Below are 11,524 nucleotides of genomic sequence, written 5' to 3'. Positions count from 1 at the left end.
CAGCCTCTCTCTGTCTAAAATAACTACCAATAACTACTCTTTAACAAGGTCATCTCTAATTCAGGCTGTAAAGAACAGTGGATTACTGATTAAGAAAATTGTGGAAGAGTAAATTGTGGAAGAGTCTTTATTTTACACTTTTCATCCCAAGTACAGCACTAATGTGCTGGAAAATTGTCTTAAATCAATTCATACGCTCATATGCGCCTATTACCTTACTTTATAATCCAGCAGTCTAGAGCACCATCAAGTGATCAAACAGAGCAATAACAAAGGCACACACCACTCTTCCCATAATACTCTTATTGTCTGTCTATACATCTCACGGGATACATAAATATATTTTTTATGTTGAACAGATGGTAAAGTGCCATCCATTGCATACACAAATTATTAAGCTTGACAGATTGATTTGAAATGCCAAATGATTTTCCATTTGGTCATTCAATATCCATCAAGGCAGAGATGGCACATAGAACATGTTTGTTGTCACATGCATGCTCACTCAGCTACTGACTCCAATGAAAGCCGTATGATGTCAATCTGTCCATTTCTAGAACTTTGAAAGATGGCTCAGTTTAAAAACAAACCGGGCTGGCCCATGTAGACACAGGCTGTCAGACACACACACACACACACATACACTTCCAGGGTGTATGTTTACATTTGGGTATGTTCATGAACACGCCATCACACACAATGAAACAAGAGTCCATAAAATGTTGTCTGCCCTTCAGGCTTTCCTCTTGTTCCTCTGCATTTTCTTTCCAGACAGCGCCCCCTTCTGGGCTCCTCTCACCATGCCCTTGAACTGGCCCTGCAGTTTGGCACGCTTCCTGTAAACCCACACGGGATGAAAGATGTTAGTCCTCAGCATAATCTGAATTGGACCGATTCCTTCTCAAAGAATGTTTAGAGGATCTATGCAGCTGTGATGAAGTGCTGGGACAAGCTGACCGTACCTGCGGTTGAGCTGGGCCTTCCTCAGGGGGATGTAAGCGTAAGGGTCCACCTTCCCTTTCTTCTTTACATCTCCTTTTCCTTTCTGGAAAAGGAATAACAGGACAGATACTCAGAATTACAATTCACAACCAACCCCAAACCTTAGTGCAGTGACTTCCTGCAGTGTGTGTGTGTTTCTGTAGGTTGTCAGGCTCACCTTGGACTTGTAGTCGGCTCCAGCTCCCAGCGGTCTGTGGATGCCTGAGCCACCGGCTGAGGGAGAAGAAAACACATGGTTATACAGAACAAGTGTTACAATCCCTCAAGGATAAACAAGTCATAAGTATGGCATGTTAATTTCTGGTCAAGTTACAACACCAAATCCTGTCAAATTCTTTACTTAAAAGAGTTTAATTCATGCCAAACCATAGCCTTTACCCATTTTTTAAAGCTATTTTTGACTATGGTGGCTATATATGAAGAGTTTCATTCCAAAATGAGATATACAAAAAAAAATGACAGACACAGAATGTTTGGTACTCATCATACCTTTATATTTCAGCTGGGGCTCAATGTCCATGTCGTCATCAAAGTTGCCGTCTTGGAACTTCCTCTTCTGTGTCTTTTTCTGAGGGAAATAAAAAAAAGGGTAGAGGAGGAATAAGAAAACACAGTATTAACAGTCTCTAAAATAAAGCAGAAGGCAATTTAGTCCCATGTGTTGAATGGATAAATACTCACACTCTTGACTCCAGCCTCTTCTAGGATATCTTTCATCTCTCCCTCGTCATCTGTGGAGAGAGTGATGGGTCAGAGTCACAGCCTGTTCAGACTTAAGGGAATGTACAGGACAGTCAGATAAACCACAGGGTTCCTCCCACCTTTGTTTTTGTCATCATCATCTTCCTCCTCTCTGATGATCAGTCGCCCGTCTGACGTCACCTTGAAGCCGTGCTGAACCTTGGCGCTCTTCTTCAGCCCTGGGTTGGTGGCTGAGAAACACAACAAACACCATGTTAAAAATAATCAGACTTTTGTTCAGGTCAGTATCAGGTTCAACCTTCACACATCAACATGCAAGCTGACAGTGACATTCAAAGGGATCTGCGAGACAATTTGAGTTTTGTTTTTGTATTGAGAGTCAAGACTCTTACCTAGCACTCTCTGGGACACCTTGGGGTCCAGGAAGTTGAGTGGGTCATCTTCCTCTCCTTCCTTGAGCCATGCCCGTCCCTTCTGCTGGTTGCCTGCTTTCTTCTGGGCCTTCTTGCCCTTTCCTTCATCCTCTGACAACTCACTGTCTGACTCTGCCAGGATGTCCTCAATACTAGAAAGGAGAAGAGAGCAGAGAAGAAGGATTGATGTGTGAAAGCGGGTAGGGCTGTGTTTATGTGTCTGTGTGTGTTTTGGTGAGGAACAGCGGCCTACCTCTCGTTCTTGGCTTTAGGCGCATCCTCCTCGCTCTCGGAGTCGTCCTGTTGCTCTGCAGCCTGTCTGCGTCTCTTGGTGCGAGCCTCAGCCTTGCGGATGTTTACCAGCACCTTGTGGTGTTCTGCAGGCAGCATGCTCTTCACCAGCTCAAACCTGGGGAACACGGGAGACAATCAGACAAAACAAACACATGCACACTGTGGCACTGTAAAATATGCAAGGTACAAATCTCCCAGCAACTACTGCTGGCTCACGGAGGTCCAGTGGAGAACTAGCCTTGCGCAATTAATGAATAAATATATAACAACCAGGCTAGAAAAAGAGACAATTTCTTTGAACAAGTGTGAAACTCTATACCACTGGGTGAGATAATTTCAGTTGTTTTAATGCAAAATAACCTGTATCGGGATTTATGTTGAATGAAGTGTAATTTTCTTGACATTGTTTCTAGAAAATCCATAAAATAAGTGGAAATGCGCTGGAAACAAGTGGAATTATCTCACACCATTGGCATAATTTTAAGACTTAATGAGAATAAATGACTTCAGTTGGAAATTAAGTTGGAAACCTCAACATCTCCCTCACAACCACAAGCTAGCTGAGAGGTGGCAAGTTAAAGCTGAAAGTGCCTCAAAAGATTTCATCAACCCTTACCCAAACTTTCTGATGAACTTAGTGAAGATGTTCTTCAGTTTGGTTCTGAAGTGCCTCCTCACGTCATCCTTGATGTTCCCAATGCCCTCCATCTGACCAAGAGAGAACAAAGAGGGTGAAATCTGTCTAAATGAAGGCATGATTATCTCCAATATTGGACTGCAAGTATCTAGAGTCTATGCTGCATACCATGACAGTGACATGTGAGGCCAGGGCCTTGGAGTCCATGATGAAGAGGATGACCTTGATGAAGCCCAGAGCAGCTTTGACTATCTCCCTGGTACGAGACATCAACAGCAGACACATGTTTTGCAGCAGCTGCTCCATGGTGGCCACCTCTATAGAGTCTGGGAACACAAAGACACCGGACTGAATCCACTCGGCAAATCTAAGATTTCAAGACACAAACGGCAAATGGCTCAAGTCAGCGGGCCTACCTTTATACTCAAACACCAGTCGGGTCAATGCCAACACTGTGCAGGTAATCATGGTGACGGACCCTGTCAGTCCTGCATACACCAACGCCAAATACTGCTCCATGGCATCTAGGAGAGAGACAAATACTTGTTTAGCATTTTTAACCTTGATAGTCCACTCTTCAAATTTTCAAAATGAGAAAGTATTCTACACCCATTTACTAGAGCGGGAATAGGCAAGTGTGTTACCTTTCGCATTACCACAGAAGCGGACAAATGCATTTGCCATTTCCACCAGTAGACTGTAGGCATTCTTACGAGCTCCAACAGCTACTTCCTTGGTGCAGATAATCACCTGAAAGAGAGAGCGTCCTCATCAAAAATGATTAGTATCAGCAGTATCTCTGTCTGTGTGCGCGCGCGTGTGTGTGTGTGTGTGTGTGTGTGTGTGTGTGTGTGTGTGTACCTCTGGCAGCAGGGCAGTGATGAAGTCCTTGTGTTCTTCACTCAGCTGTTTCACAATGTGGATCAGACATTTCAGTCTAGGCTGAGAAAAAGCAATGCAAAGAGAGTAAGATATAAACAGATAGCATTGTAAAACATCATATGCATTCCTACCTAGTGCTCCATTTATTTCTGTCTCTCTCGCTCACAGTGGTCTTACCCTCTTTGCAGGTGAAGAAGCATTTTTCAGAGTCTCCAGCAGGACATGTTTGAGTGTTTCCAGATTAGCCACGACAAATGATCGACACTCAGCCCTCTCTCCTCCGCACATCTCCTCCAGCACACGGTATGCCTTCTTCTGCATGCCTGGCTCTTTAGTCTGCAAACAGAACGCACAAATGGACAAACACAGACACAAAGTTAACAACGGAAGACATACTGGACATATGCTTCTACATATGTTTGAATTAAAAACTAGGAATTTGGCATTAAGCATATTTTTGTCCTTACCTCCAAATATGGCTTCATCAGCTCAAAGGTCTTACTCATGGTGACCTCATCTACACAGGGAGCCATGGCAACCACTAGGTCCATCACTGACAGCCTGAGAGACAGAAAGAAACAGAGGGTATGAGTAAATAAGTATATTGTAATGTATCCTATTCTTAAGTGTATGAGAAATTTTAAATATTAAAAGAAGTCATGATTCTGTCGCAGTACAACCATGTTCATGTCCTACCGTGTGAACTCAGTACTCTCTGTGCTGCTCAGTCTCTCTGTGGCTTTCTGCAGGAATGTGCAGACCATCTGAGGAAAAAACAGGGATGATGTGAGTCTACTTTCATAAGTGATGTGCTGGTGCAACAAATACAGCCTTTAGAGGGGCAGTGGTGCCTGTCAAAATAATCACATCTGTATAAAACAAGACTGGGTGTCCCTAGTGATGGCTGGGTCGTTCTGGTGTATGTCAAGCCTCCAGGCATGCTGTGGCGATCGCCCAAATTGTGTTGTTATGGATAATGGGAGATATGTTTCCGGCTATCAGTCTGTTATTTTCACTCACCTCCACACACCCACCAGTCCTGTCAACCAGTGATATGGCTCTGATTTACCCGCTTTCGGAAAGACCGGCCCGTTACGTCCCTTTATAATGAGTCGCACAAATCAGTATGGCGACTGACGCCAGCGAGTAAAGAGCAGGGAGAAGTTAGACCTCCACTTCGTCAGCCTACCCAGGCGTTTGAGCCGTGTTAGGTCCGCGTTTAATCCTCGTGAACCTGGATCCGACAGCCAAACATCTCCGTAGACTCGACAACAGCTTATTAATCACCACGGTAACCGTGAGTCGGCGGAACTGAACTGTGGTTGGGAATACTTCCTTGTTTTGAGTTTTGTTTGTTGGATAACCGGGAAATCACGAAGTGGAGTATTTTTGTTCCTTTATAAACTGAACTGAATTATATGGAACTGGACTGAATTATAAAGAACTTTCCTTCTACCCCTTTTTGCTCTAATATAACCTTTGAAAATTGAACTGATGGTGTGGTTGAGTTTATTTAAATTGTGTGTTTCATTCTACTGCCTTGCAATTAATTTGTGTTGTAAAAAATAACCAGGGTTCATGTGTATTCTGAATGCATGTATCCTTTGTGGGGTTTGACATTGACTCAAACTTTTGACTGGTTTAAACTTGGTCAAACCGCTACAATGCGCACCTCAAAATGTTAAGAGGGATAACATAGTTCATTACTGTGTCATGCAAGAAGAGCGTGTGATAGTGTGTGTGCAAACATAACTGACCTGTGTTTCGGTGACAGTCAAGTAGACCTTGATGGTGTCTAGGACAGCCATCCTATAGGGGGCGGAGTCTCCAGCAGCAGGCTGCTGGCTGTACACATTGAAGAGGATGGGCAGGAAGTTCTTGGAGAAGCGGCCCATTTCAGCTTTCTCTTCCTCTATAGACAGAGAGCAAAGAAAAACAACTTTTTTGAATGGCTTGGTTCAAGAGAGAGTAGAGAGTAGTTTTATGAGTTCTGTATGTGCATGTGTGAATAATGTGCGTGCGCCTACCTGTGTTGCAGCTCTTGGCGATGATGGTACGTAGAGCCTGGCAGATTGTGAGTCTCAGGTCTGGCCGTTCATTGATAGCCATGCCGAGCGCGCGGGCAATGCCCTTGAAGGAGGCCAGCAGGTCCACAGGCCCTGTACAGAAACCAGGCAGCATGGTCCACATCTGAAAGGAGAGCAAAGACAGGGTCACAGCACTTCTAAACACCTCATTCACTGAGACAGCTCTTCACACTGGATACATCACCAAGTTAAGTCAATGTAAATCTACCTGCAGCTGTAAAGTCTGGTAGACTTTAGCCTCCAGTTTCTGTCCTGCTTGCTCCAACTGTTCAGCTACAACACAAATACAGAGAGCAATCAAGTCACACACATAGAGAGAAACTAAAAACACCTGTCCCAGATTCTCCCCTCCCTCAAGTAGACCATCACACATTGGGTTTACCTCTCTGCTTGAGTGTAGTAGCCAGAGGGAGGAAATAAGAGGAGAAGAAGGCAAGGTGGGTGTTCTTCACATGATCTCGAATGACCGGGATCAGCCAGCTGCGTGGGAACTCCAGGTCATCTCTGATGAAAACACACAGTCAGTCAAATCATAATCGCTGTCAAGACAATCCCAAAACACTGTCCAAAGAGTGCGTTACATGTGTATCTGTGAATGTGCGAGCACTTACTCGTAGCCGGTGATGTTGAGCGGCACGGCTCCCAGCACGACTTCGGGCCCCATGCTCTCCACCGCTCCTCCTACAGCCAGGTCCAGCTCGCCGCTGAAGGGGAAGCGTGGGGTGCCGCGCAGGTCTGCCAAAGACTGCAAGGACTGGCAGGGATACAACACACAGACTCTGATATATCCTTTCTCTAGGTCACTGTTCCATTACAAAGTTTTGTCTTTGGTTCGTCACACAGCGATCTACAAACATTTGTGTGTGTTACCTTGGTCATGATGGGGTGAGCCTGTTTCCCTGCAACCCGGTAGAAGCAGCCCAGTACCTGTAGCACAAATGGCCAGGAGGCGTGGAACCGATAGGACAAGCCCTCCTCTACGATACTGGAACACACACACACACATAATTACCATGACGAGAATTCACATTGCCTATGAAATGAGGGAGGACAGAGACCGAGACCGACTGACTCACCGGAACATTTTGCAGACATATGAGGGGTTCCCTGCAGAGGCCGTGGCAGTGATTGTGCCAATTTCCTCCATACGAGGGGCCACACACTCAGTCAGCAGAGTCTGAAACACACCAACATACACACATTAATAATTAAGACCTTGCAGGGTGCCCATCATGGCTCTAATGTAAAATTTTATTTCTTCATGGTTTATTAATGATGTTTTCCAGCTCAGAAAAGTTCAGACAATCTGGTCTCCATTACAGTTGCGCTTTCTGTGTAGAAGTGGCCATACACTGTATAAAACCCATCTGAAAACCCACCATGTAATGCAATACATGTGTGAAACAAATTGTAAAATACTTTCAGGTATATTCCTGTAAAGTGACCCATAAATTTCCCTGACTTCCTTAAAGGAAGTAATAAATTCTTTAACTTCCCTGTCTGGAATACACCTCAAAATTCCCTGATATTCCAGGAATTCCCTGACCAGTGGGAACCATGATAAACCCGGAATGTTACTCAGTATGGATTTCCGAAGTGAAGATCCATCTGGACCATTTCCTTACCTTGAGTGTGCTGGTGGCTGCAGAAACCACTTGTGTGTGAGGAGACAGGAGGCAGGACATGGCAGCAGAGAACAGGCGAGGCAGGTGGCCCAAACTCAGAGAACTCTGCAGGCTGGACAGAGACAGACAAAGTTGATCCACAAACTGCAGGAAAATGCTTATGAGAAAGTATTTTTATGCTGCTGTGAGGAAGCACAGTATATTACCCTGCCAAGTGGACATGAGCTTTCTCCATCACGGCCAGCCAGGCCAGCAGAGGCTGCAGGTCATTCTCACTGGGCAGGTAGTCATACAGAGCCTGGGGATGTGCAATGCTGTATTATTTTTCACACCAAATTTCACAATATGACTGACACCTTTGTTTTGTTTTGTTTGCATTCTCTTACTGTGATGATCTGTGCATTGAGTTCAGGCGACAATGTGGCAGCATTGGGCTTCCCACTGAAAAGCTTATGGAAGGCCTGCATGGCACTCGCCGTCACCAGCTACAGGCAGAAACACACGGGGAATATTAGAGAGTATATGTGAATATCCATGCGTATGAACAGATGGTGTCTGGCTGCACCTATGTGTGTTTCTGTGTCCTCACCACATGGCTGAGGGTCATCACTCGGAGCAGAGTCTCACAACAGGACTTGACCGCTCCCAGAGGAAACATCACCATCAGCTCTTTTAGGAGGCCCAGCACATGCAGTGTGGTGGTGTCCTCTTTGCTGCCTGAAGAGAAAAACAAACACATGAACTTGCTGCACAACTCTGTGATCACATCAACTCTTTACTACTTCCTATCCAATAAGGACAAATAGGAGCCATACTAGTGCTAGCCAGTTGTAAAAATCAGTAAGTGCCCATGTTCTCTTACCCCCAGCCTGCTCCATTTCTTTGATGCAGAACTTGGCTGTGGTGGCGGCAGCAGGGTGATGGGACGGGGCCTTATCTGTAAACAAGAAATCACTCCCTCTGAGAATGGAGCACACACCCTGCTGAGCCGCTTTACGCACCTGAGAGGGGGAAAGTGGGGATAAAATAAAAGAGCACAAAAGTGTAAGATTTCAGCTTCTCCTAATGTTGATTTATCATGTGATGCTCTTGAAATGTACAGTCACAATATATACACTTCATGTGAGCAAGCAGTAACAAGTCAGGACTTTTGGAGTGGATAAGGCAGGTGAGACAGACCTTGGGCTTGCTGTGTACTGTGAAGCTGAGCAGGCCGTGGTAAACCTGCAGGGTGGAGGGGTAAGTCCACACAGATGCATCCTGCTTCCTCAACAGAGTGGCCAGGCATGACAGGATCTGGGCACACACACACACACAATCAATCTTTGTCACACAGGTCTTTAACAATGAACTATAAAAAGAAACAGAGTGAGAGACGGACAAGTCTACTCACCCATCGGAGAGCAGAGGCAGTGTCAGATGTGGCCTGTTTAGACATGACGTCCATCAGAGCCTTCGCTGTGTCTGAGAACTTGGAGATGAGCACTGGAGCAGGAACACTGGGGGACACAATGCAACAGACACACCCATCAGATAGAAAAAGTTGTCGTCCATTTCTAAGTAGTCTTGACGAGAGTGGGGGTTTTGATTGAGAGAGCAGAAGCATGAAAGACTAACCGCTTCATCACGAGGTTAAGGAGATATGCCACAGCGGCCTGCGACTCTGCTGAATCCACAGCCTCGAGGGTGGTCATCTAGAAAGAGCAGGGAGACGCTGCATTTACTGACACAACCGCAAACTCCCAGGGAAATTGGTTCACTGTCAGGGTTGAATACACCACAACTTACATCTCAATGAACATAAGAGAAAAGGCAGTACTTACCAGAGCAGCAAAGTACTCCGTCTCTGTCTCTTTCCCTCCCTGAGCGCGGATCACCTCAGTTACAGCTGCCAACACTGCACAGATCTGTGAGGCACATCAGGGAACAACGTTAAAGGCCCAATATTTAACTGTAATACCTCTGTAATACCCCCTGTCAAAACACTGTCACCCCACTACTGGCTTTGTTTACATAGTGATTTGCTGGATTAAAGACACTTTTCCAGTCTTAATTTTACTGGCCTTATGTGACAGCTGATCATAAGTTTTATAGGTATTTTGAGGTTGTAGAAGGTTTGCTTACATTTGGAATATTTGTAAACAACAGTGAAAAATGTACTTGCAATTTGAGTTTTGATCAGGGTTAGGTTACATTCGACAATGTTTCTTTTCCATCTACATATTTTATTCTTCAAGAACATACACAGTATAAATATAACCAAATTTAGATGCCAATTGTGTAATTATTCCAGATTGTATATTTAACAATCACATATTCTGCACTTTATCTTCTAAAAAAAAGCACAGATCTGGAGGTACAGCATGCATGATTAGATGCTGAAATCCTCAAACTAGTACGTCAACATCTACCATGATAATCTTCTGTAGCACCCACCTCTTTGTGAGCGGCTGAGTTGGACTCCCAGTAACGCTGCACTTTCCTGAAGGTGAGGTTGGAGCAGTCCGACAGGCCGCTGAGGAAAGTGCCTGAGGTCTTCTCTGAAAACGCCTGATCTGGCTCCTCTTCCATACGGGCTTCTCCACGGACACCCGAGCCCAACTCCAGAGGACCTGCCTGCAGCTCATTGTGTAGTTTAAGAGCATCGACTGTTAGATCACTCTTTTCTGTGGAGAGAAAGAAAAGAGACATACTCTTATATCAAGCTGATCTCCCCCTAGGCTAAACAAGCTGAGCTTATGGCATAATAGGGTTTCCACACTCACTTTGATACCAAATTCAAGGACTTTAAAGCCCTTGTTTTTCTCAAACTTAGCATGTTGTGGGTTAAGACATGACATTGGTCAAAACAAGGCATTTTGTCAAGTTAAGAATTAATTGTGTTATCATTCAGTTTAAAACTGCTGCTATATCAAAGCAAATCTCCATCACACAGTTTTCCTCTGGACTGTTGATCCTGGTCAGGAGAGAGGTCCAGAGCCGAGACATATTGATGAATCTGGGTGCTGTATTTTAATTTACAGAAGCAAGTACTTTCGTTCATTTTCAAAAACGTATATGGTCTTATTTTATTATATTCTCAAATCCATTAATTTTTTTTGGACTTTAAAGCTCAATGTGAAGCCTGTCATGAACAGGGATTCCACAACAACGCCTCACACAGTCACAAATACGATCATATCCAACATTAGAAATCTATCTTTAGCTAACTCGTAAGTTATTGCAACTGGCCTGGAAATACCAGACAGTTATTAGATTTTTCGTTGTCAACTTTCTATATTAAATATTTGCTTATGCAGTTTCGCACGTATCGTAATGGATCTAGCTACTTCGGGCTGTGTTACAAGCTAACCGGCTAACGCTAGCTGGTGTTAGCAGCACCAGACTGGCCCAAGCAGAGACCCACGTGTGATCAGGAAGGAGACCGAGCAGCTTACCACTGGGTCGGCTGAAAAAGCGGCTTTTGGCGGCCTGTCGGAAGCGACTCGTCTGCGGGTTTGAGTCGCTGCTGTGTCCCTTCTTCCACCGCTTCACTTTGGATGCTGCCCCGGATTTAAGTTTCCCCGATTTGACCATTTTTAATGTTGAAAATTATCACGTTTCCACGACTCCGTAGCCCCTCCAGATGACTCTGTCGCTTATCGGATGACGTCACGGGCGGACTCACGTGTCTGGCCTTGCTGTTATTTTGCCAGTAGAGGGCGCTGTCCAGTAGAAAACAAGAGTCACATGAGAGCTTGAGACTTACAAAAATCACTACAATATTTCTATATTATTCCCATAGGGACTTGTAGTGTGTCGGTGGTACTTTAATAATCAGGATCATGGAGAATGATTTGATTTAAATTTTAAATATTTATTCACAATTTAGTCAAGTACAGT

The 11,524-nt window shown here is 44.7% G+C and overlaps 1 protein-coding gene across 2 annotated transcripts; it reads right to left on the bottom strand.

The window, feature by feature from the left end:
• Positions 1-119: 119 nt before the first annotated feature.
• On the bottom strand, positions 120-11,266 carry rrp12 (ribosomal RNA processing 12 homolog). 2 transcript variants are annotated; one of them, XM_071530455.1, is made up of 34 exons: positions 11,080-11,266; positions 10,079-10,308; positions 9,466-9,549; positions 9,260-9,336; positions 9,036-9,141; positions 8,822-8,938; positions 8,505-8,643; positions 8,232-8,359; positions 8,029-8,127; positions 7,849-7,940; positions 7,643-7,754; positions 7,094-7,194; positions 6,888-7,002; positions 6,629-6,771; positions 6,400-6,521; positions 6,226-6,290; positions 5,958-6,120; positions 5,688-5,842; positions 4,627-4,694; positions 4,398-4,491; positions 4,108-4,266; positions 3,910-3,990; positions 3,693-3,798; positions 3,465-3,572; positions 3,217-3,374; positions 3,028-3,119; positions 2,371-2,526; positions 2,097-2,269; positions 1,810-1,934; positions 1,684-1,725; positions 1,492-1,570; positions 1,160-1,215; positions 963-1,045; positions 120-836 (listed from the first exon to the last, which is right to left on the bottom strand). In XM_071530455.1, exons 1-34 carry the CDS (start codon positions 11,216-11,218, stop codon positions 734-736), a joined length of 3,870 nt encoding a protein of 1,289 aa, XP_071386556.1. In that variant the 5' UTR covers positions 11,219-11,266; the 3' UTR covers positions 120-733. The 2 variants fall into 2 exon arrangements, with proteins under 2 accessions (XP_071386556.1, XP_071386555.1); XM_071530454.1 differs by having other exon boundaries at positions 1,684-1,733; positions 1,824-1,934.
• Positions 11,267-11,524: the final 258 nt, after the last annotated feature.

The sequence above is a fragment of the Centroberyx affinis genome, unplaced genomic scaffold (assembly GCF_046629955.1).
Source record: "Centroberyx affinis isolate AG114_WGS23_722 - 3 ecotype Tasmania unplaced genomic scaffold, CSIRO-AGI_Caff_v1 ptg001928l_1, whole genome shotgun sequence".
Taxonomy (NCBI): Eukaryota; Metazoa; Chordata; class Actinopteri; order Beryciformes; family Berycidae; genus Centroberyx; species Centroberyx affinis.
The sequence above is the reverse complement of the archived record's forward strand: the minus strand, read 5'-3'. Positions and strand labels throughout refer to the sequence as shown.

Excerpts from the sequence above, each read along its gene's own strand:
- rrp12 (XM_071530455.1), bottom strand. The coding sequence starts at position 11,218 with ATGGTCAAATCGGGGAAACTTAAATCCGGGGCAGCATCCAAAGTGAAG. Across the intron at positions 9,337-9,465 it reads CGGAGTACTTTGCTGCTCTG|ATGACCACCCTCGAGGCTGT; the intron begins GTAAGTACTGCC and ends TGCTCTTTCTAG. Across the intron at positions 1,216-1,491 it reads GCCCCAGCTGAAATATAAAG|CCGGTGGCTCAGGCATCCAC; the intron begins GTATGATGAGTA and ends CTTCTCCCTCAG.